General features: G+C 44.6%; 4 protein-coding genes across 18 annotated transcripts in view; 3 read left to right on the top strand and 1 right to left on the bottom strand.

The window, feature by feature from the left end:
* Nucleotides 1–4741, top strand: part of LOC130190558 (nuclear factor 1 X-type-like) — a 110238-nt gene extending 105497 nt beyond the window's left edge. For all 7 annotated transcript variants that reach the window (XM_056410023.1, XM_056410025.1, XM_056410026.1 and 4 more), the window contains one exon: nt 37–4741. In XM_056410023.1, coding sequence (XP_056265998.1) covers nt 37–51 — 15 coding nt within the window. In that variant the 3' untranslated portion in view covers nt 52–4741. The remainder of the gene's footprint in view (nt 1–36) is intronic.
* Nucleotides 4742–7268: 2527 nt separating this feature from the next.
* rnf11a (ring finger protein 11a) lies at nt 7269–11285 on the top strand. The gene is made up of 3 exons (XM_056410036.1): nt 7269–7810; nt 8920–9092; nt 9807–11285. The coding sequence occupies exons 1-3, from the start codon at nt 7712–7714 to the stop codon at nt 9976–9978; spliced, it is 444 nt and encodes a 147-aa protein (XP_056266011.1). The 5' UTR covers nt 7269–7711; the 3' UTR covers nt 9979–11285.
* A 209-nt stretch (nt 11286–11494) lies between these two features.
* On the bottom strand, nt 11495–13287 carry LOC130190561 (heme oxygenase-like). The gene is made up of 6 exons (XM_056410034.1): nt 13198–13287; nt 13040–13087; nt 12718–12829; nt 12393–12608; nt 12027–12299; nt 11495–11922 (listed from the first exon to the last, which is right to left on the bottom strand). The coding sequence occupies exons 2-6, from the start codon at nt 13078–13080 to the stop codon at nt 11731–11733; spliced, it is 834 nt and encodes a 277-aa protein (XP_056266009.1). The 5' UTR covers nt 13081–13087; nt 13198–13287; the 3' UTR covers nt 11495–11730.
* A 100-nt stretch (nt 13288–13387) lies between these two features.
* Nucleotides 13388–21558, top strand: LOC130190559 (HMG box-containing protein 4-like). 9 transcript variants are annotated; one of them, XM_056410031.1, is made up of 8 exons: nt 13388–13568; nt 15978–16071; nt 16355–16394; nt 16665–16762; nt 16870–16926; nt 17006–17368; nt 20494–20616; nt 20709–21558. In XM_056410031.1, the coding sequence occupies exons 2-8, from the start codon at nt 16039–16041 to the stop codon at nt 20751–20753; spliced, it is 759 nt and encodes a 252-aa protein (XP_056266006.1). In that variant the 5' UTR covers nt 13388–13568; nt 15978–16038; the 3' UTR covers nt 20754–21558. The 9 variants fall into 9 exon arrangements, 7 of the variants coding, with proteins under 7 accessions (XP_056266006.1, XP_056266005.1, XP_056266004.1 ...); XM_056410030.1 differs by having other exon boundaries at nt 13560–13631; XM_056410029.1 differs by lacking the exon at nt 13388–13568 and adding an exon at nt 14656–15333.
* The last annotated feature ends 1551 nt before the right edge of the window (nt 21559–23109 follow it).

Genomic DNA, 23109 nt, shown 5'->3' with positions numbered 1-23109 from the left:
GAAGATTAATTTATTCTTTAATTTTCTTCTCCACAGTCCTGGTTCCTCTGACAAGGCCTCTCTGAATCAAGAGCTCAAATTGTGTCATGAAAATTGGAAATTTGAAAAACAAACACGTCCCCGCTGATTAAGAACAGACTGCTGACACTAAAGGTCTTTCTCTCTAGCCAACACTATTCAAAGTACGACTACCAACTCCGAAAAACAACAACCCCACACCAACCCAAGAGGACTCCCAATCCAACACGATTTGAACAGGAAGGCCCCCCCCCTCCCCCTTTTGTGCAGGAGGCTTCAATGAGATTGAGTGGACAGACTCAGAATGCGAGGAAGAGGAGGGACTGTCTCACACACACACACACACACACACCAATCACCACCAAACGTCAGAAAGGAAACACAATATGACACCCTGACAAATGACCAACCATTCATTTGTTGTTTCTTTTGTATTTTTATTTTATTTTTGTTAATTTTTAATTTGTGTCGTCTCCACAATGAAACTCCCTGCATTGGCTGGGAGATCCAAAAGATCAAACAAAAAACATAGTGGTAAACGGTGAAATGTGCACGCCTCCATCTCTGCATTTCCCATCTGACCCCCGCCTGGAGCTCGGCGCCGCCCAGGGTCCAGACCGCCAACCGCCGCCACACGCCTGCGTGTCGCCACGCCCTCGCCGCTTCATCCGCTCAGCCCTGAGCCTCTTCTAATTTCCAATTGGCCAATTATGGTGGCACCATCCAATGGTGTGACATATATGCACTAAGTGGCTGGTCTTCGTTTATCTGTCAAAAGTATCAGGGCGTCCTGCTGTGAAGCGATAGCCATGAGGCGAGCGCTCGCGAGTGAACACACGACAGACGGTCATAACACTAACTCTACATGTGCTCTTTCGTCCCCCTCACCTATGCACTATTAATTTTTGATAAGGGATGAACGGTATTGCACACCGATGGTCAGATGAGCGTTTAGAGAAGTGAGTCGAGGCTGGCCGCCACAGCGGGGATGTGGCTACGCTAACGGTCAAAGTCAAGGCCCTGACACATGCAGCACACGCAAACACGCTTGCAGACATATTATCATCTTATTATTCATTAACGTGGACTTTACTTTACAGTTATGCACACGCAGCATCAGCTTCATATTATCGGCTTTCATTTTGTTTGCAGGTGATTTCTTGCGATTTCCTTTTTTTGGCCAGATTTGGTTTAGTTTTTTGTCTCACTTGGATTGTTTTAACTTTCTCCTCGACGTCACAACACTTTCTATTTTTCAGTAGTTTGCAGTAATACGTTAAGTATCGGATTTCATCAAATCAGTAACAGCAGTTTCTCAAATCTCTCGCGTATGGAGAGCACAGTAACAACAGCTCATCGCATGCAGACCTTGCATTGCTTCACCTTGTATCCCTTAAGAAACCCAGAGCACTACGCACACACACACACACACACGCGCACACACACACACGCACAGGCGCAAGTATAGAATGCACACCAACATCCTGACATAAAATAATAAAGGGAAGCCTTTATATTTGGTTCTCCAGACTGCCTTTGTTAATGGTTTTTCATTCACTTCATTTGTCTTTTTTTCAATTTGAGATATATGTTGGGTTTTTTCTACGTCAATGTTCACATTCAAATTTGCGATCGGTATCATTCTCACCAAAAACCAAACTCACAAAATAACTGGACTACCCAGCTGTTGGTTCTATTTTGCAGGGATAGTGAACAGGGCTGAGACCTAGATCTCAGCCGCTCTAGTAACATTAGTTCTATGTACTAAAACCATATATCAAGACTATAACAATATATGAAAGTGCCTCTGTATTCCCGTCATGCAATTAGTAATAAACTTGACTTCAGGTTCTCTTCCCACGAATAAGCTAAAGCTACGGGGGATGGTAGCGCTGGTGCTCGTGGAAACCATTGGCCGCGGACAGATCTTTATAGAGGACTGCAAACCTTGTTTTGTAAAGACAGAGAGAGAGAGATCTTATACATGTATATTTATGATATATGCTCCTTTTTAAATTGTACTACATGAGCTGGCAGTCTAGTTATTTTCTGATCTCTCACCCCCGCCTCCTTACACACACACACACAAACACACACACACACACACATCCCGTTTCAGTGACATCAGCTTACTGTCACCCGTACGAATCAAACGACACTCGCCATCTGCAGCGCAGCATCATAACGACAAGATGAACATGTCAACAACAAAATCGACAGTAGGTTTAAAAAAAAAAAAAAAAAAGTGTGTGTTTTTTGATGGAAAGTATTATTATTGAAAAATATGTGTTGATTGAGCCACGTGCAATGCATTGGGTAGATCATTGTGTTTGTCTGTTAGAGATTTTTAAGAAAGCTAAGAGAAAAGAGAAGAAAAAAATGTATTTGTTTCAAAGTCCATAAGCTCCGGGACTCTAAACCAGGGGGCCATGAAAAATCCTAGTCTTTGTAAGTTTGGGGGTATTTGTTTTTATTTCCTTTGTCTCTTTTTTATGTTTTATGTGTAATCAATTGTTTATAAAAAATGTGGGAGGGCTGAAGAAGAAAAAAATTCTACACAACTTGGGGGGGAAATATTCTCTATCAGATAACATCTGGTGCTTTAACACTATAAAGTACATTCAGAGCTATTGTACATGAATGGTAATGAACAAAAATAACAGACCATTTAGGAAACAGCATTAGTCCTCTCTATTTTTCTTCTTCTTCTATTTGTATAGAGTTGGGGGAGAGGTTCCTATTCCTTCAGGTTGTGACACAAAAGGCATTTTGGTTCAACCTTTAGAGAGAAAAAGACACAACAAACTGTCAAGAAACACTTTAGAAGACTTTTCCGTGCACTGCCTGAAACTCACCAGCAAGAAAAAACAAACAACCCTCCCAATTTAACTCATTTGTATCTCACACATTGGCATAAATAAGCACCCCCGGGCTGCGGGAGATGCTTTACATCAGACCTCTTTAATTCCCATGATCATGTTTCTGAATCTTGAGCTGGATGAACCCACATGCAATGGAACAAGTAAATAAAAAACATAGAAAAGTAGCTTAAACATCCGTAAGAAAACGATTGAACCCGTTTCTGAAACAGGCAGACCAGGTGAGCCTCTCCCCTGCCCCCCCCCCCCCCCCCACCTCTGTAAATGACTCTTATAGTGCTTGTGCTGTAGTGTATAGTTTCCCAGCAGTTAAAGGTTGTCCCTTAAAAGTGCCTTTTGTTCACAGACTCCATTTTGTAATCCAGATCGCCCCCTCCCTCCTTTTGTCTGTTTGTTTTACGAACCGGCTCGGAGGTCACCGGTTGCCCCTGAGTGCGGCGAGGAGGCAAAAGGCCGGCGCTCAGGGACGACTCTTTATTTCCTCCTGCCTTCGAAATGAATCCCCTCCATTGTACCACCCCTATATCCTCTCTTCCTTTTCAAAGCCGTATATAGATATATACGTATGTGTATATATCCAGTACAAAAGGAAACTGGTGTGAATTAGTTCTTTACTTTTTATTGATAAATGACAAAAAAAAACAAAAAAAACTTTTGAAAAGGCAAAAAAACTTGTTCTCGTTCAGCTCTTGCTTTTTTTCTTCCCCTCTGTCTCCGCTGTCTGTTTTCTCTTAGACATTGGAGTAGTCTGTAACTGTGTGTCCGTCACTCTCCGTCTCTCTCTCTCTCTCCGTCTCTCTCTCTCTCTCTCTCCCGCCCTCCACCGTTGTCGGAGGGTGGGAGGAGAACAAAAAAATTATTGCCGAAAAAACTTTTGTCTGAGCAGAATGCAGTTAGCTCACATGTTATTCTTGTCTGTATGCTTCACATTGTATTACCATACCCATCTTCTTCAGCTTCTCCATTCAACAGCTAATGTAAGTGAACAAATTACGCTGACGGGCTTTTGGGGGTGTCCTTGGGTGGGTTAGGAAAAAGGATGACCGGGGTTTAGGGTTGAGGAGGTTTTGACGGACAGGGTCGAGAGGGCTGGACGAACCGCTTCAGGATGTTGGAACGGGGCTGCTTGGACTAGGATAAGAGTTTGCTCTTCTGTTTTAGCTATTTATTTTGTGGCTTTGTTTTATTCCCTCTCTTTTTTTTCTTTTCATTTTTTGGTTTCCTTTTTAATTTGGATTTCTTTTTAATATTTGCTATCAGGGTATGATGTCGTTTAGGCCCTCCTCGAGGAGGCCTTTGGACTGTAATTGAAAGCTACAAGCACCTTATAACCGGACTTGTCCTGCACGAGGCTGAAAGGGGGGGGGATTGCATTTCCAGGACATATCCACATCCATTTAAACCAATCTTATAAAGTGAAGTATTATTGTTCCCGGCCCAGCAGTATTATCCACTTAAAAGGCACCAACCAGATCGATAAAAAGGCCAGCGTCAACCTGATCCCTCAGATATTTGAGGAATCAGGGAAGTCCCTCCACTTGTCTCCTCTGACCACCTCATGCTGGACGCTCCGTGTCTCTGTTCTGTTGTTCATTTTGTTCCTTTTATCTTCTTCAGCATGTATGGTTATCGTTGTAATAGGCAGCACCCGAGGCCCCCTGACCCCAGCTCTTCTACGCCTGTCTAACGCCCTCAGTGCAGCACCACTTCTTTGTGAGAACACCCCCAGAGCTCTAGGTGAAATGCATGTGTTAATTACAGTTTCTTTTCCATAAGAAGAAAAACACAGTTTGAGAAGAGCAGCACCTGATTGAATAAAAAAGGATGTTCTTGACTGTACCATCTCGCTGTGTGCTGCGTCTTTATTTCCACCGACCGAATAAGGAAGTCTGCCCATTAGCTGACCGATAACGAGCAAAGTGCCCGTTAAGGTCATTCTGTAAAGTTCATGTGACGAGTGCAGCGTCATTAGAAACTATGACATGATGTGGAAGGGTTGACTGATAATGCACTAAAGCACACTGAACTGAGCTGGTGTGTGTTACACTTCAGTGTTGGCATGTTAGCACACTGACGTCAGCAGTGAGCTGCGCTAGCATCGCTGTGGACTCTTACAGACGTCATGTCGGGATTATAAAGCCTCAAAGTGTTCTCAAGCTTTATGAGATGGAAGACATGGTGAGAGTGCAAAGCACACATGTTCATTTCATGAAACTATTTGGAAAGTGACCAGTTAAGTTTGCTTCAAATGTGCATTTAAATAAAAAACACGTATGTATCGTGAAAATTATGAAAAGCAGTGTAATACATTCAATTCAAGTACTCTTAAGGTTTGATGATAAACTGAATAAAAAGGTATTCTTACAGATTAGTATTGCACATAATTCCATATAAATGGGGAACTCTGAGGCAACATATTAAAATGGAGTTTAAAATTGAAGCCTCAGAGGTCGAGATATCCCGACTTTAGGTCCTAAGTATTGTTCAAACTCCAAAAGGGATGGATCCTCCATTTACCTCGACAAAAGGTTCAGCATACGGGATTCGTCTTTGTTCACGAGATCAAAGGAAGGGAAATGTCCCTGGACTTGGTCAGCATGTGTTTTTTTTACAACTTTTAAAAAACAATGGATAAATGTGAATGCTGTTCAAGTGTAGCTCACCCTAAAACAATGACTATATGATGAATTAAAGTGTAAATTTGCAAAACAAATATATTTGGTCTTCAAATCCCAGCGCCCTCTTGGGGCTTTGTGTTAGAACTGTTAGCTGGGAGACACCGTCGCCATGTTGCCGTCAAGAAGCAAAGGAAATACTCCCAATCGTGCATATTGCACCTTTAATTGATCCAAAACATATTCGTTCTGGGTTAATGCACGTGTCTTTCAAACTCCATGTACCCTGTTTGTAGATCAGGCTTCAAAAAGTCTCCAACCACAGAAAGAGGATGAAGAACTGTTTTCACCACACTCCGAATTACGAGGAATCTGACCAGTAACGTTTACCTTTAGGTAATAAATAGCAGCAACAATACAGACGCAAAGTGCTTCTACCCAGCCATGTGATTTATATAGTGAGGGGGGTTCTTTGCAAAAAGATCATTTTATATTGCTATGGTTACGTCACTAAAAGAAAATCTATTTTTCAGCTTTAGAGTTTCTCAAAGGCACAATAACATACATGACTAGAATGTTCTTGAAAAAATCAAAGCACTGAACTATAAATTCAGCTGAAGTAACATATTCAAATATCTTCAGCCTGATCATAAAGCAAAGAGTGCTCACTTAAGAGCACCGCGTAACAGAACAGCATTTTAAAGTACTGGTGAATGTAGATCTTTGTTTTTAAGTAACTGAAGAGCTTCAGGTCGACTGGACCTCAAGGACCGTCCTGAACCGTCCGATTAGCTTCTTCATCTGCTGCTCTGTCCTCTTGAAAGATAATTTAAATGTATTTATTGTGATTTTATGTGACTAAGATATGTATTCTTAAAATTAAACTTCCTGCTGTGCAGGGTCAGTTTCCTGCACCGGGTGTTTTCTCTCCGCACCATCGCCGTCTTCTTTCTCGTCCTTCTAAAGGAGAAGACGGAGGCCATTTTGACCTGGGAGCAGTGGTGCATCCTGGACGTTGGGAGATTTCACAAAATAAGATGGGAGACAGATTCTCTCCACCATGCGTAGCCTCTGGTGGAGGACTCGTCTCTTGGATCGGAGGGCTGTAATCAGAGGGAAATGGTATTGCAGCAAACTCAGGGGGAGGTGGAGGACGAATACTACGAGGCTGCTTTCCATTTAGGAGGTGGTGGAGGAGGAGGAGCTGAGGCCTTCATGTGTGAAGACGCCGATATTAGAGAAAGCCAAAATCACACTTTGTATCCAATCTAGGCCTTGATCCACAGGACACCGCTACAGCTGGGGGAAAGCAAACATCTATCACCTGCCGAATCAGACTATTCAGGAATCACCTGCTATCCTCGACTCCCACAATCTCCTCCTCTGTGCGCATGCGCGACGGGGTCAGAGCCAAGATGCCAAACAAACATGAAGAGTGTAGTCGTGTTCATGACAGTTTGGTTGCCGGCTGGTCTGGGATAAAAACATGTTTGAATGTGACGACTATTAGAGGCAGTTTTACAAAAACAACCTCACCCATATGCTACAGTAAAAATATATATTATGTCTATAATCAAAGTTATTTATTGCAGTGAAATGTATTTCGATTAAACTGTTACTTGTGGCTATTGTTGAGCATATTGCGTCTTCCTCTTACCATTTTCAGTCCAAAAATCTATCTTATTCAAAAAACTAAACAACAGCACTGGACCGGATACAAAGAGACTGCGTGGTAGAGCCAACTTCAGAGTAAAAGCATCTGCACGCACATCGCCTCATAATTCATTCATTGGCGCGCCGATTATATCGAAAATTGTAGCGTTATGAAATACGTGTGATAATATTCCGCTTTCATTCTGAAAAGCTGAAGGCGGAAGTGCTGTGTTCTGCAAGGTTCCCGATGACGTCATTCCGGTTAGTGTTTTTTGTCAACACAATAAGGTAAAAAACGCGACCGGATTCCAGAAACACCTCTCGGGACGGTTACACTCTTCGTGACCGGTCGCCTCGCGGTCCAGCTCGACGCGGAGTGTTTCTTCCACTCGCAGAGTGACGTCACTGCTCCCGTCGGTTCTTTTCCCGTCGAGCGCTGAACGGAATGACAGCGAACTACCGGCGGAGCTAACGTCAAGACGACTGGTTGAAACGGCGGCCACACCGCGGAGCTCCGGTTGACCCGCTCATGGTGGTCTCGGCTCAATGGGGAACTGCCTGTTTTTTCAAGGAGCGGACGACCTGTCGCTGCTGAACGAGTCGGAGGGGGGCAGTCTGCCCGGTGAGCCTCCGCCGCCCTACCAGGTGAGCTTCCCCCGGGGCTCAAGTTAAACACACTCTGGCGATTTAAGGCGTCGGTAATTGTATTCCGTTGAAGGTTAACTCCGGTACGTTACAACCGGGTCCCGTATGTCCCCTCGTTCCGGTGTCTCGGTAAATGGCAGTGAGTGAGCAGCAGCCGCAGCCAAAGCAGCTGATGATCCTCCTTGCTTGGAGAGATATATATAAATACTATTATACTTTACGGTTTGACTTTAATGTGCATGGACTGAGTACTTTTACGTACTTTACTAGTACTTAAGTAGTAGTTGAGTTTTTCCACCTCTGCAGACTATTCGCTTCCAGCATCCAGCATCGAGCACAAGGCACAGGCCAATGACCATATACATATACACGTGATTATCTTACGAACTGACGATCAAATTCATTCTAAAAATGACTTTAGTTTATTTATTTAGTTAAACAAAATAAACGCGCATCTGTTTATTTTGTAGTGAAAAACCAACATCATGAATCACAAGGCCCCCTCTGCATAAATACATGCATTAAACAATATCCATTCTCTACCACAGTAGACACACATTCGAAGATACATTTATAAATGTTTGGGAACAATTGTTTATTCAGATTGGAAGTTCTGTCCACAGTTACAGTAAGTATACTTTATGTTTTTCAGAACCTCAGTATATATTATGCAACACGCAGTATTTTAACTGTATTAATGTCATTGGTAAGTTAGAGATAGTAGACTAGTCTCTGTGCTGTAAATACCCCCCCCCCCCCAACAAAAAAAAACCATATATATATACAATTCACAATGCTGACATAAAAATAAGCTATAGAATTAAAATAGATAGATCGATCTATACTTTATTCATAATTCAAATTTGGTTGTAGCAGCAACAAACAAAGTTACAGTTAACATTTTAATATTAAGTAGGAAAACCCAAATGTTGCTTTTCACTACTTGTATGATGGCCATTATGTCTGGTGACTTCTAAAACTTGGCAAATGTTTCCGCCTCGGAGTTCCAGTATCAGTCGGGCTGTAATGCAAAGGTGCGTCTAAATCCTCCCGCAGAGAAGACTTGCTTCATAACTGCCGGGTGTTGTCTTCGGTTGCTTCCCCTCCAGGAGCGCTCCCAGTCTGTGCAGGTGTACCATCCCACCCCGGGGGAGAGTCGCCTGGCGTACCAGCTCACTGAGGAGGAGCAGGTCCGCATTGCCCAGCGGATCGGTTTCATCCATCACCTGCCCAAAGGCGTCTTCGAGTCGGGCTCCGACCCCTCTGACAAGAAAGTTAAAGAGTGGGTCACAAATATATAAATATATGTGTTGTATAGGTTTGTTGTGCATGTTCTGATCGAACACAATGGACTGGGTCAATTCTATGGGTTTATTTGGACGTGAGATCAGGTGCTGCTGAAGTGTTCCCCAAAAACACAACTCTTCATCAGTTCTTCATCTGCTCTCTCCCTTGTCAGTAAATCTCAGTTGATGTTACGTTAGTTAAAATGAAAAAAGACAGGTCGGGGTTCGTACGGTCATGGAAAACCTGGAAAAGTCATGGAATTTTTAAATGGTCATTTCCAGGCCTGGAAAAGTCATGGAAAAAACTTAAATCATAAAAGTTTTGGAAAAGTCATTGAAATGTGTTATAATCACATGTTCATTTACGCCGAGTTTGAAATAATTAATATGCTTTTTTTTTTAAAGGAAGACGCTCAAAATATAAGCCGGCGTACGCTCTCAATACGCAGCATTTTCTAAAATGTTCATGTTTATACCGAGATTTCAGTTTGGTCATGGAAATTTGGTTTACGGTCATGGAAAAGTCCTGGAAATCCATTGGTCAAAATGTGTCAGAACCCTGCATGTGTGTTTTTTCAGACACTGCGTGTGGATGTTTTGTTGGACTTTACATGTCTAATCTAAAACAAGGAGATTGACCTGAGCCGATTGTCCAGACATTCTCTTCACGCGTGAAGACCGTGAACTCTGTTTCTCTTCCCCCCCGCCAGGTGTGTGATCTGCATGATGGATTTTGAGTACGGCGACCCCATCCGGTTCCTGCCCTGCCTCCACGTCTTCCACGTGGACTGCATTGACCCCTGGCTGATGCGCTCCTTCACCTGCCCCTCCTGCATGGAGCCGGTGGACGCTGCCCTGCTGTCCTCTTACGAAACCAACTGAGCGGCCCCGCGGCGGCCGCTCCCGCCTCAAAGCAGCTGCACCTTTTTGTTGCCGAAAACTGTCCGAGCCGTTCAGACGGGTAGCCGAGGTGACGCGGCACCATGCCCGGTGTTTTAGGACGCGGCGAGGTGTTGAGAGCTGTGCCTGACCGCTTCCTTAAAGTCTCATATGCACCTATTTGGGCTTTGGAAACTCTTTGCCATTAACAGTCGGACGACGTGCCAAATCGAGCTCGATGAAGAATATGGAAAGCTGTACGCGTCGCAGAATACGACTGCAAATCAATTTCACTTTTGTACGATGCACGTCACCTTTGTGATTCACTGCCCCTTTCTAGACGTAATGTGCAATATGTAATATCTACGGAGAAAATGCAGGAAATTTCTCTCGGCCCAGTGAAGTTTTGTTGTTTTTTAAAGATCATGTGGCCTTGAACGTCCCACAACAACTCTCTATTAATATGCAATCATCAGAACAGACATTGTTGTTTTCCCCTTAACCGTTCACGTCTAAAGCGTGACGAGAGAGAGAGAGAATGGTCTCCATTTGGATGCAATTCATTTTATTTGACTACAGTTGTCTTTACGTTTTTTCCTTTTGAAGCTGCTTTTATAAATATTTTTTTGTTTCTTTCCCACAATATGGATCCATTTCCTTTGCTTTGAATCTGTGCTCCATTTAGTTTTAATAATCGGTCCTTGGCGTGTCCTGTTGATTGTTTACTGCCAGTAACATTTACAAGGACAAGATGTGCTGTGTACCTTGGGCTACTCGTGTGTGTGTGTGTGTGTGTGTGTGTAATACAGCAAGTAGAGATTGGCATGTCAGTTGTAAACTTGTTGTAGTTCCAAGCTTGTTTTGTGGTGACTGCCTTCTTGCAGCAAATGTTGCATTTCCGGAGCTCCTGAGTCTGGCGATCACTTTCATCTTTTGGTATTAGACGTGCGCTCTGACTGAGTCATGTCCACGACAAACAAAGACAAGCAGTCGAAAGGAATGTGTCCAGAATGTAAAGCATCCTTTCGGCTTTAAAGGTCTGGACGCTACACATTTCTGATTCACTCAGGCTGCGGTGCCTTTGAGAGGTCGAGGAAAACCGATTCCTGTGAAGTACAATCATTTCTGACATGACTTTTAATTTTTACTTTAGTTGTCCTCGAGGGGGAAACAGATACCAGCACTGGACTGTCACTATGAATTAGGCCAGAAATAAAGCCAGCATTTAACTGACTGCTATTTATAATGTGTGCGAATCACAGCTTTGTTTGGAAATCATAATAAAAGTGGAAACCAGATTTTAAACTGTATATGTTGTCGTTATTATTATTCAGATGGTTTGCCAGCAGTTGAGTTTATTAAATGTGCATTTTTGTGATGACCAATGAACAGCGGGCTCAAAGTATGAGTGCAGATGACACCCAGCTGCTCCCTGACCATCAGCCGTTGTGTTTCCCACGAACACGGCGTGCCTGAGCGCACACCGACACGTCAGTGCTGCACGGCAAGGAGAACAAGCTTTTTCCAACAAGATATTTTTTATTTAAAAATAATATTTACAGTTTTAAAAACACACTTTATTTCACACTGGGTAACGGTGTTACACAAAAAAAATCCACTTTAATGCAAACCGTGATCAGATTTATAAGTATTTTACAGTATTTAGTCATTTTGCAAGTATTTCAAACCCTTCAAGAGTTATTTTTTTAACTATGTACATTCACAGACAAACGCAGTATTATGGTGTCTGCGCTCTTAAAAAGCGTAGATTCCTATACTGACGGTGGCCAGAGCCACGAAGAGTCCCATCAGCGTCCTGAGCAGCGCGGAGGACTGGACGATGGCTCTGGGGAGCTGGAGCATCTTCGCTGGTGCGGAGTGTGTTGAAGAAGTCTGCCGCTCGTCTTCATGGACACTCGGCAGCATCTTCTGCAAATCATCAAAGACCTGAAAGAAAAATTTAAAAAATGAAAAAGGGCTTAAACCGTTTACAAGAGCAATGTTTGGTGTTGTGAGTCGGCGGTGGCGTTCCGGTTCCCGCCGCTGCGTACCTGAATGTTGAGCTCGAACGCTCTGACGGCCTCCTCCAGCACGCCGTTCCTCTCCTCCTCCGTGAGCTCCACGCTGTTCATCCGGCTGCGATACAGCTGTTTGAACCGGTTGGGGCTGGACACAGCGGGGAAGGCAAAGAACGACAGACCCTCGCTGCCCTTCAGCCCCATGGACTTCTGGGCGATCCGACCCAGGACCTGACCTCCAGACAGGTCACCGAGGTAACGAGTGTAAGCATGGGCAACCAGGAATTCAGGGTTTTCTTTACCGATCTGAAGAAGAAAAAAGTGGAGGGGAAGAGTGTTCAGCATCATACAGTAAAGAAACAAATGATATCCATCTGTATATATTGTGATGAAACCTACTTGTCTGAGTCTGTGGCAGTATCTTCGAGTGGCAGCCGGGACAACAACCTTCTCTCTCCAGTCCTGGCCGTAGAAATATTCCAGGTCTTTCTCGAGGGTCCCCAGTCGGGCCAGTTCAGCCGGGAAGTAAATGGGAGCGACACTGGGGTGGTGGCAGTTCCTGTCCATCTCTTCCTCCAAGACCTTGTAGACTTCATACAGCGAGCACAGGAGGAGCTGGAGAAGAGGAGGAGGGGTTGTCAAGACGAGGAGATCAGAGTAGCCACAACAACAAAAAAGGGAGATCACCCACAAAAGCAAACAAAGGATAGAAATGTTGTGTTACCTTAAGCTGCGGCATGGTGACCTTTCCCCTCTGGAAGCTCAGCATCAGCTCGGTGTTTTCTGCCCTGACGTGACTCTCCTTCGTCACCGCTTTGATTTGTTCCGACAGATCACTGCGAAAAGAAAGCGGGCGAGGGGTAAGAGAGGAAGGATGTGCATCGGGTGAACCGCTACAGATGTTTGTCTAACGTTCGGGACGATTCAAACTCCATCAGACGCAGTAATCTCGGAGCATTTTAGGGATGAACGTGGCATTGTTCAGTGGAATGTGAGATGCAAAAAAATAAAAATTATAATAATAAATCACAGCAGTTGATTCTCACCTGTTCGTCATCTGCTCTGTTGTCTGTGTCTCGGTCTCCATTGTGGTCCTGGAAAGAAGAAAAAAAGACGAGAGGTCATATTCCAGAGCTATGAAGTGTCAGCAGGAGGTTGTGGAACAAAGCCCCCCAGAAAATTGTGAATCTTGTGTTTTACTCACAGTTAGGATGAAGTTGAGTCGTCTGGTAGTCTGCACAGTGAATCCCGGGCTTCTCTCTGGCTGTGCACTTCAACGTGAGCTCTGGTGCCTCCAGTCGTCTCCCCTCTTATATAGGATCCTCCTCTGTCTCCTCCCTCCGGCAGCTGAATGAAAACAGGAACACTGCGTCTCAGTTTAACGTGATAAGGCAACTTCAGCAAAAACGGTGGGAGGGACTGGGAGTTAACATGATGCAGCAACTTTGAGAACGACTTCGGAAAAGTTCAGAGGGAGGGATCACGGGACTAAACACGAGTCAGGACGTTATCAGCTCTTTGGGCCGCGCTAAACATGACGCAGCAACATCTGGAGAGGAGGAGCCGACTCTAAAAGTATGTGGGAGTTCCAGAGAAGCCGGAGAGGGGAAGTGGTGACACGGTGACTCATGTTTGAGGGTGAGAAAACAAACACGTGATTGGGTCAAAGAAGACATCAGAAACAGGTTTCACCACGATAATAGGGCACGGATGAGTTTATTGACGTTCACGTGAAAGTGGGTTAGGAGAATAGGAGGCGATTATGAGAAAGAGCAGATAAGAGGAGTTTTCACTGTTTATAACAACTTTATTTCAGTTTTCCATTTTTTTTGTGCTGGGGTTGGGATCAGATTGTTGTGCAAGTTTTTTTTAAAGAATGTCACAACACGCTCACATTAATTCTGCACCTCTCTTTGAGCACAGGTGCAGTTAAGCTTAAATACCCTACATTGTTATAGTTTAGGATATTTAAGGATATGGGGAGGAGTTGGGTAAAGTTGCAAGGATATTCACAGATTGTATAACTCGTACACGAAACCGTAGTTGACCGTAGAGAACAAGCTACGACCTTAACCCTTGTGTTGCCTTAGGGTCATTTTGACCCGAATCAATATTACACCCTCCCCCCGCTTTAGGATTAATTTGACCCCATTCAATGTTTAATGTCGGTGTTCTTTCGGTAGTCAACAAACAAACATAAAGTGCCTCACACTTAAACTTGGAAAACAATATGAATTATAATAATTTTCTGGAGGTTTTAATTGCTGGCGTCAAATAGAACCCAAAGGGTAAAATATGTTAGTAAATATAAAGGTAACAGGAGGGTGAAACATTGAATCGGGTCAAAATGACCCAAAGGCGGGGGGAGGGTGTAATATTGATTCGGGTCAAAATGACCCTAAGGCAACACAAGGGCTAAATAACCTATTTGACCGAAACGGGCCGTTCTCCGAGCTGGACGAATCACATCACTATCAATGCGCGAGACCAGTGCGCAGAGTTCGTCTGCTAAATACATACGACAACAATATTTAATAAAACTTCAATGTTATGAAGTGTAGAATGACCCACATCCTTTAATACATCAATAGGCTCCTCTTGGTTGTACTACAGATGTTATGTTGATGACATTTGCTTTGGATTAATGATGGTAATATTATTGGAAATAATATTCAATAACTCCACTTCATAACAGTGTAGTATGCCCAACATGTCCTTGCACATCAATGGGCTCCTGCTTGATGTACTGCAACTATTATTTTGGTAAAATATGCTTTTGATTCATTATGGTGAATCTTTATTGTAATACAATACTTCATAACAGTGAAGTACCAATGATATTCGTCCATCTCGGAGATCGGCTCGTTTTGGTCAAATAAAGGTTAATTAAGGTTGTGGCTTGTTGTCTACGTCCCCAAGGTTACAGAGAAGTGTGGTTTAACACCGTTTCGCTCACGAGTTATAATGAGGAAGTCCGAATCTGTGAATATCTTTCCAACTTGACCTCGCTGGGAGGAGGTGACACGTGTTGCACAGATTGTGAAACCCTTTCAAGCTAATTCTAGATTTCTGGACCGGAAATCGATCTGATGAAGTTTGTTCATTGCAACTTTTCCTCACAAATCATTTGTATCAACTCAGTAGAAGACAACCTACAAATATCAAATACCTATTTCGAGAGGATAATTATAAGTACACAATAAAGATAAAGAGCTGCAGACGAAGGCGCTCGTGCACAGCCAGCTGCAGCAGGACGCCTAATCAGTCATCTATTTAAATCACGTAACCTCCGCTCACTCCTTAGCGTGACTCAGCAGAGCGACGGGGGCCACCACTAAACGTGAGTCAGCGCTTCACCGTCCTCTCCGTCCTGATTGAGGGTCAGACTCACACAACGTGAATCGACGTACAATGAGGGGAATTCAAGCCGAATTGTATTTGAGCTTTTCGGCCACATGCTCGCGTGTTGTTCGGTCGACAGAACCCGGATGTGCCGTTCAGAAACGGAAACGTGGAAACGTCGACGACGGATTTCTATTTTGCAATAGTGACACAAGTGACTTGTTAATTACAGCCTGTCCTCAACTCACAGACTTCGTGGCTTGATTTATTGAGACGTTAGACAGATAGAAACTGACTCAACCGGCTCGCGCAGACGGACTTCAAAGAGCCGACATGTAAAGGCGTTAGTTAGGTAACAGTCAGCCGCACCAGTAAACTAGTCCAGCTCCCTCGATGTTGCTTAAACGTCGGTTCAACGATCACTTCACTTGCCAATCGCCCTACTTCTGGCACATTGTTGTGGTCTGGCATCCACGTGACAACAGATTAAAATGTGTCCAGACGCGTATAAAGTTAACCCGTGCGGAGCCATTTCTGTTGAATAAACTTTATTCCTTCTTTCAATCAAACACGTGTCTCATACTGTGATATGACTGCTGTTACATGGCCGTGCATCGGTGCATCTCATCCTCACGTGTGCAGAGAAGCAGCCCCACTGAGAGGAGACGGCCGGAGAGGGAGGAAGAGGTCCCTCAGAGAGAAGATGGATGTGGAGGAGCCCGATCTGGGGTTTGAGGCGTGTAGCACCAAGAGGTGGAACCGGGGCACTTGGTATTGGGTGGTTTACAGAAATAAAGTTTAGCAAATGATCTTTCATCCACAAGAGAGTACCAGTTGTGATAAACAATGCATGCTCTTTATTCTGATCTATTCTGTTAGTTGTTATGTTATTGATACGTTTTTGTGGCAGTAGCAGGTAGTTGAACTCTGAACCCTACTTTGTTGTGGCGCTGCTTCTTAAACGTGTGATTCATTTTAATTCCATATGTGCTTAGTATTCACTTTTTATTCTTCTTCAGGAACCGGAAGGCATGATCAACAGGGAAAGGAACACATCTGGTAAGTGCTCTTCAGGTAACCTTGTGCATTCTTCACCATGCGTCAGCTGTGTAGATGGTTGAGGAGGGATTTGTTTTTGAACTCTCACAAATCAATAACGGCAGTCATGTCGTCGGTCTCAGTGGTGAATGTTGAGGACGTTTCAGCGACAACGTCCGTGACCATTCACATGAACTTAATGTGACCTAAAGATGCAGGAGGGGCACTCCCTATGAGGAAGAGATGGTAAACTACATCTGTTCTTATCTATGAATACATGACATATTGCAGGTTGCAGTGAGGCTGAGTCCTCTGGCCTCCCTGCTTATCCAGTCTGTGTGCCACAATGCCAATGGGAGGAAGGAGGAGGAGAACAGATAAGATTTAATGTATTTTACCCTGTCGGGTTAAATGTGTCTGTGAATGTTACGATTGTAAGAGTTAATTCAAACTGTCTGTAGTTTCATCCCCTCTCTGTGTAAACTGTCCCTTCCAGGATATCCAAGACCAGTTGTTGGGTTCCTGTTGCACAGCAGAGGGCAGCATTGAGTCGGTAGTTATCCTCGAAGTTCAGTTTATTTCTACTTTCTCTTCCGCTCTTCATTATATTTCTCCCTCTCTGTTGCTCCCAGACAAGTCCCAGCTCCATGCTAGAGTACTGGGTGTACTGCGATAACCAGCACGACATGGCCGACTGTCCTGTAGCCAGCATCATCCTCACCCCTCCTGCCACTCCAGCAGCCCACAGTCTGTTCGCTCCTAGTTCAGTGACAGCTGCTGTGTCTGCAGTGAGCTCTGTGGTTAAATCCATGGTGTGCAGCCCCGTGACCGACCGCTGCGGCCCCATCAGTCCCACCCGCTCAGCCTGGGACGCTCTGGGATCCACATCCAGGAGTCCTGGCAGCTCTGACCGGGATCCTGTCAGTGCTGCCGCTCACCTCCACCTGTTGGGAGAATCCTTGTCCCTGATTGGACACCATCTCCAGGAGACTAGTGTGAGTAGATTCACTGTAGGGAAAACAATGTTTTCTATTCATAAATACTGGTCTGGAAAACATTTTTTATTGTGAAGATATTACATGGATCTCTAAATTCTTCCCAAGTAAGACAAGCGTAAAATATTATATATGTGCTCGTGAATGTGGATGCAATTGTTGCGGCAGTTGACAGATTAAGGCAGTTGACGATTGCTTTGAAAACGGGAATACTAAATATGAAACGTGGTTTGTTGAACTTCCGGTTAAGTTGTTTTATTCTGGCTCTGAGATGGCGATAGTCGTGACATTATGTTTTCTAGTGTCGTCCTTGTGAACACAATATCTCATGCTTGAAGGGACTTTCTTCATATTCAACACAAACGTCCACCTAAACTCGAGGTTGAACTGATTAAACTTTGGTGGTCAAAGGTCACTGTGACCTCAAAATGCAAGAATGCATAATTATGTTAATTCTGACCATTTCAACCCAAATGTCTTGGAGGATGAAGTGATGGCATTTCGGAGAGACATGGACATAAACTGCTGAGAACAGCCTGGGGTAGGCCCTGCTTTCACTTCCTGATCCGTCGGACGGTTTGCCAGAACCTCCTTGAGGCCGACCGAAAGTCCTTCTCCATGGCCTCCCCGAACTCCTCCCATGCCCAAGTTTTTGCATCCGCGACCACCGCAGCTGCAGCCCTTCTGGCCTGCCGGTATGTCTGCTGCTTCAGGAGACCCCTGGGCCAGCCAGGCCCGGAAGCCCTCCCTCTTCAGCTTGACGGCTTCCCTGACCCCCGGTGTCCACCACCGGGTTCTTGGGTTGCCGCCACGACAGGCACCGATGACCTTCCGACCACAGCTCCTGTCGGCCGCTTACACAATAGAGGCTTTGAACATGGTCCACTCGGATTGCATGTCCCCAACCTCTCTCAGGATGTGTGAGAAGTTCATCCCGAGGTGGGAGTTGAAGACCTCCCGGACAGGGTCCTCGACCAGACGTTCCCAGTTCACCCGCACTACACGTTTGGGCTTGCCAGGTCTTTCCGGCCGACTCCCCCGCCATCTGATCCAACTCACCACCAGGTGGTGATCAGTTGACAGCTCTGCTCCTCTCTTCACCCGAGTGTCCAAGACATACGGCCGCAGATCAGATGATACGATGACAAAGTCGATCATTGATCTCCGGCCTAAGGTCAAGTACACTTATGAGCCACCTTATGTTCGAAGATAGTGTTCATTATGGACAGACCGTGGCTAGCACAGAAGTCCAATAACAAAACACCGCTCGGGTTCAGATCGGGCAAGCCGTTCCTCCCAATCACCCCCGCCAGGTTTCTCTGTCATTGACCACGTGAGCAAGTCTCCCAGGAGAACTATGGAGTCGGCAGGCGGTGCCCTCTCCAGGACCCCTCCCACCGACTCCAAGAAGGCCGGATACTCTGAACTGCAGTTTGGTGCATAAGCACAAACCACAGTCAGAGCCTTACCCCCCGCAACCCGTAGGCGCAGGGAGGCGACCCTCTCGTTCTCCGGGGCAAACTCCAACACAGCAGCGCTCAGCCGGGGGCTTGTGAGTATCCCCACTCCCGCCCGGCGCCTCTCACCCTGGGCAACTACAGAAAAGAAGAGAGTCCAATCCTTCTCCAGGAGCTTTGTTCCAGAGCCAGCGCTGTGCGTGGAGGTGAGCCCAACTATATCTAGCTGGTACCGCTCCACCTCCTGCACCAGCTCTGGCTCTTTCCCCGCTAGCGAGATGACGTTCCACGTCCCTAGAGCTAGTCTCTGCTGCCGGCGATCGGCTCGCCCAGGCCCCCTGCCCGGCCTGCCGCCTGGTCTACATAGCACCCGACCCTGATGATTGTCCCTGCGGGTGGTGGGTCCACAGGGTTGCTGCTCCATGATATTTCTTCGGGCTGAGCCCGACCGAGCCCCATAGGCGAAGGCCCGGCCACCTGTGTGAGTCATCACGTTTAATTATGTGTGATAAAATGAGCTTTCCACTACACCTCTTCAACGGGGTTGCAGGCTTGATTCGGCCACTCTCCATAATGCTCAATGTTGAGCTTTTATTTTTTGAAGGGCAACAGCAGGAACGCCCAAACTCACTGGCAAGTCGCCAAGTCACGCATGTGGAGCATAATCTATTAACGCTGTAACGTAAACATGTATACGAAAGGACAGGCATTTCGGTCTTTATTTATTAATGATTTAGTTTTATGTCTGTGTACTTTGTAATATGTGAAGTTCTCAATAAAGGTCTTGACATTTTTAAAATAATTAGCATTTTCCCTCGCGCCCCACCACGTTTCTGCTTTTGAACTCGGAGCTGAAGAGACTAGACTACTTGTCCCATCTTCACCACCTTGGGAACGTTTAAAAAAAATGCAGATTTATCGGTTTACTTTTCACGTGTGTACGCCCGTTTCTGCGCATTTGTCTGTGCGCATGGGGGCGGAGCTCCGCCGCGCCCGATACCGTGAGCCAGGAGAAGCGACATAAATGACATGCCGCTGTGTAGATACGATCAATAACAAACGGCCGTTTAGTTTAATAAAAGAACAAGGTTGGGAACCTTAAATCACTTCTGTTGTAATCTGGCGCTATAGCGAAAATCACAGGGGGGCGGGTCACCCTGTTATAATGGTAGAGGAAACGCTGCGTGTGTCTCTACCCCTGCGGAACCCCTGGGGTTCGATCGAACCCAGTTTAAGAATCACTGGACTCGTGATTATTATCTGGCGTTCACATGAGAATAGAGATTGTTAGATCTGCTGCCACTCGCCAACACTGTAGCTCCCTGTCTGGTCTGGTTCATTTGCATATCTCACAGGATAATTTCTGACCAACAGTTTCAAAAGTACAGCTTTATAGAGGCGTAATGTTGTACAGTTGACGTCTGGCGCCACCTCCTGACAAGAACGTAGACCTGGCTAGTGTTGTTCCTCCTGAATAGTGTTACATATTATCACAGTGTGATGGTTGGTTAGTTATCAATAACTATGATGTTCTGTTCCCAGCTGGCCACCGACGTGAGATGTGAGCTATTATGAGATGAACATGAAACGGTCCAGCCACAAACGGACTACATTGCCCACCCGTCCACCGATCAGGAGCTGATGCTTTGTTTCTTCTTCTCTCTGCAGAAAGTGGTGAGCGTGTCGAGCAGCGCGTCTCTGCTCTTGGACTCCCTGCTGTGCGCTCTGGCTCCTCTCATCGGCCTCACCGCACAGATCCCAGAGCTGAGGAGCTGCACCCAGCACACACTGGTGAGAGATGCAGCCGCTTGACTGTGCATACACACCATTTACCATGCACTGTACAAATCTAATATTGTCTTTGGTACTTTTTGTTTTTTAAGCCCTCTACCCTGGAAAACATTTCCTTCCTGATGCCCGGGTTGTGAGTGATGGGGACCTCACTGATGATGCTGATAGGCTCTGTGGGGCAGCTTACATGTACACACAGACGATTCATCTCAAATATGTTCTGTTGGAAATTAATATTAGTTTGCACCATCTGGAAAGATTGAATTGTGTAACTGGGCACATTAGAAGTGTCACTTTATTTTCTTCTCCTTCACAGTGAAGTTTATCTGGCGTCTCCATGGATTTACAACATAGTCTCCTAAATGTTCTTTTACACTCGCATGTAAAAGTTGTAGAAACTACAAGTTGCATGAGTTCATTTAAATTAATATAAACTATATATTTAGCCCCTGATCAATTTGACTGCATACAAACACAGAAGCTTCAATTTCACATCTGTGTAATTATAGTAAATTCAATAAACATGAATCAACTCTCGTGACATGGAGCCAGAGAACTGAATTAGTTTGATATTCCAGGAGGTGGCGCTGTGCTTCACAATGAATCCCGATTGTTTTTCGCAATGCAGTCTAGTTATGTCGAATATAGAACAAGAACATGATTTAAATATTGTACTAGATCAAAGACCATATTTCATAGCTACGCAGCTCGGGTGTAATTTTCACCAACTGGTCAAGAGGAGAAAAAGTTTGCTTCCCAAATCAATAAAAAAATTGGCATTTGTACACATTTTTTCACGCACTTTTTGTATGTGTATTAGCGTCATACTTCTGAGTCATTATGCCCGATCAGAAAAAACTAAATACTTTAAAGCTAAATACACTTTGAAGGTTGTATTCCTGTAAAAATATCTAAATAAAATATGAAGTCTAACAAAATTAAGTAACCTTATTTCATTTCTAAGGTTTTCAAATGTTGCTCACAGTTTATGGGTTGTGTTCATTGAAACCTTCAATGTGACTCATTAACTCGTTTCAAGCTAAACGCATGCTTTCAGAGTCATTTCAATTAAGCTTTAAACAAATTCTTCAAATTTGGCGCACATGTCTCCCTGGGACTCGAGGTTGAACTGGTTAGATTTTGGTGGTGGACGGTCGCTGTGACCCTTCTCAACTTTGGCCTAAAAACATAAAAAACAAAAAACATTCTTAAGCTAATTATGACAAATTCAAACAAATGTCTCATGACCTTGTGGACGGACACTGATGTAAACTTCTACTTGAGTGGTTGGTGGAGGCCGACGCCTGTGAGGCGGTGATTCTAGTTTATATTCAATATGGTCCAAAAGTCTTTAAGACACTCAAACTCTAGACCTTGAATTCCAGTGGAAATGCACCAATTCTCATATATGGTGGGAATTTGCATGTAAGTGTGTTATTCGTTTCTTTATTACACCGAAGCAGAAGGCACGCTTCGCGGTAGGGGATGCCACATGTTGGAGACGGTGTGGGGTTCATGAAGCAAATCACTGGCACATATTTTGGGAGTGCCCTGTCATAAGGCCTTTCTGGACAGAATTTCATAAAACATTAAAAGTTATACTTAACACTGACTTGCCCCTGAAATTTTCAACTTTATTCTTAGGAAAATTTGTTTTTCAAACAGGGCGACGAGATAAATACATGCTTGGCATTTTAATAACCGCTTGTAAAAAAGCGCTCACCAGACGCTGGCTGCTTCCTGAGCCCCCCACGATTCAGGAATGGATAGACATAGTAAATGACAACTATGTTATCGAAAGGATCACCTTCTCCCTTCAGAGAAGTATGTTTATTCAACTCTGGGACAAGTGAGTGAGATATGCAAAACCAATACGGACAGATCCTGTGGAGATAATGAATGAATGACCCTGTAACGCTGCTCTAGTTTAGGAAACCTCTCCGACCTCTATCCCTCTGTCACTCTTGTCTCCCCCTTGTCTGATGTATTTCTCTGTTTATATGTACACTCTCCCAAAATGTTCAATGTTACTAAATTTGAAAAACTGGATGGTATATATTGAATACTACACCTATACTGATGTATACTTTGTAAATTAAGCTAGTCCAAAAAAACAAAAAATACTCAAACTTTACGTAGAATAAAGCCACTATTCCCTATTCTATGATTCACAAGCCTGCAAACTGGAGTTCCTCGTCAATTCACTCAGACTTGACATCGTCAACACAAGCATATTTCAGCAGCGATTAACCCGACGACTCAAACCCTGAAGTTCCTGCTTTCTTTGACAGTCATCCATGAGTTTTGACATCTCGTAGGTGTGGTTGATAATGATTCACACGTCCCCGGGATGTACCACCGCCGCCCCATGCTGGAATGCTTAGCAGCCCACGGACTAAAGAAACCTGTTGTGTACGGGGGAAGATAACAAAAAGATATAGTTCTGAGTGCGTTCATGTGGCATGCGTTCAGAATTGGGAGTGGTGAGACGGG

This window comes from Pseudoliparis swirei, chromosome 24 (genome assembly GCF_029220125.1).
Source record: "Pseudoliparis swirei isolate HS2019 ecotype Mariana Trench chromosome 24, NWPU_hadal_v1, whole genome shotgun sequence".
Lineage (NCBI taxonomy): Eukaryota > Metazoa > Chordata > Actinopteri > Perciformes > Liparidae > Pseudoliparis > Pseudoliparis swirei.
This window is presented reverse-complemented; position numbering and strand designations above follow the sequence as displayed.

Bases quoted from the DNA above. Each gene is read 5' to 3' on its own strand.
- rnf11a (XM_056410036.1), top strand. From the start codon at position 7,712: ATGGGGAACTGCCTGTTTTTTCAAGGAGCGGACGACCTGTCGCTGCTG. The intron at 7,811-8,919 runs GTGAGCTTCCCC...CTTCCCCTCCAG, and splicing joins AGCCTCCGCCGCCCTACCAG to GAGCGCTCCCAGTCTGTGCA. The intron at 9,093-9,806 runs GTGGGTCACAAA...CCCCCCCGCCAG, and splicing joins TCTGACAAGAAAGTTAAAGA to GTGTGTGATCTGCATGATGG.
- LOC130190561 (XM_056410034.1), bottom strand. From the start codon at position 13,080: ATGGAGACCGAGACACAGACAACAGAGCAGATGACGAACAG. The intron at 12,300-12,392 runs GTAGGTTTCATC...TTTCTTCTTCAG, and splicing joins ACTGCCACAGACTCAGACAA to ATCGGTAAAGAAAACCCTGA. The intron at 11,923-12,026 runs GTACGCAGCGGC...TTTTTCTTTCAG, and splicing joins CGTTCGAGCTCAACATTCAG to GTCTTTGATGATTTGCAGAA.
- LOC130190559 (XM_056410027.1), top strand. From the start codon at position 15,925: ATGACTGCTGTTACATGGCCGTGCATCGGTGCATCTCATCCTCACGTG. The intron at 16,395-16,664 runs GTAAGTGCTCTT...GACATATTGCAG, and splicing joins CAGGGAAAGGAACACATCTG to GTTGCAGTGAGGCTGAGTCC. The intron at 16,927-17,005 runs GTAGTTATCCTC...TGTTGCTCCCAG, and splicing joins CAGAGGGCAGCATTGAGTCG to ACAAGTCCCAGCTCCATGCT.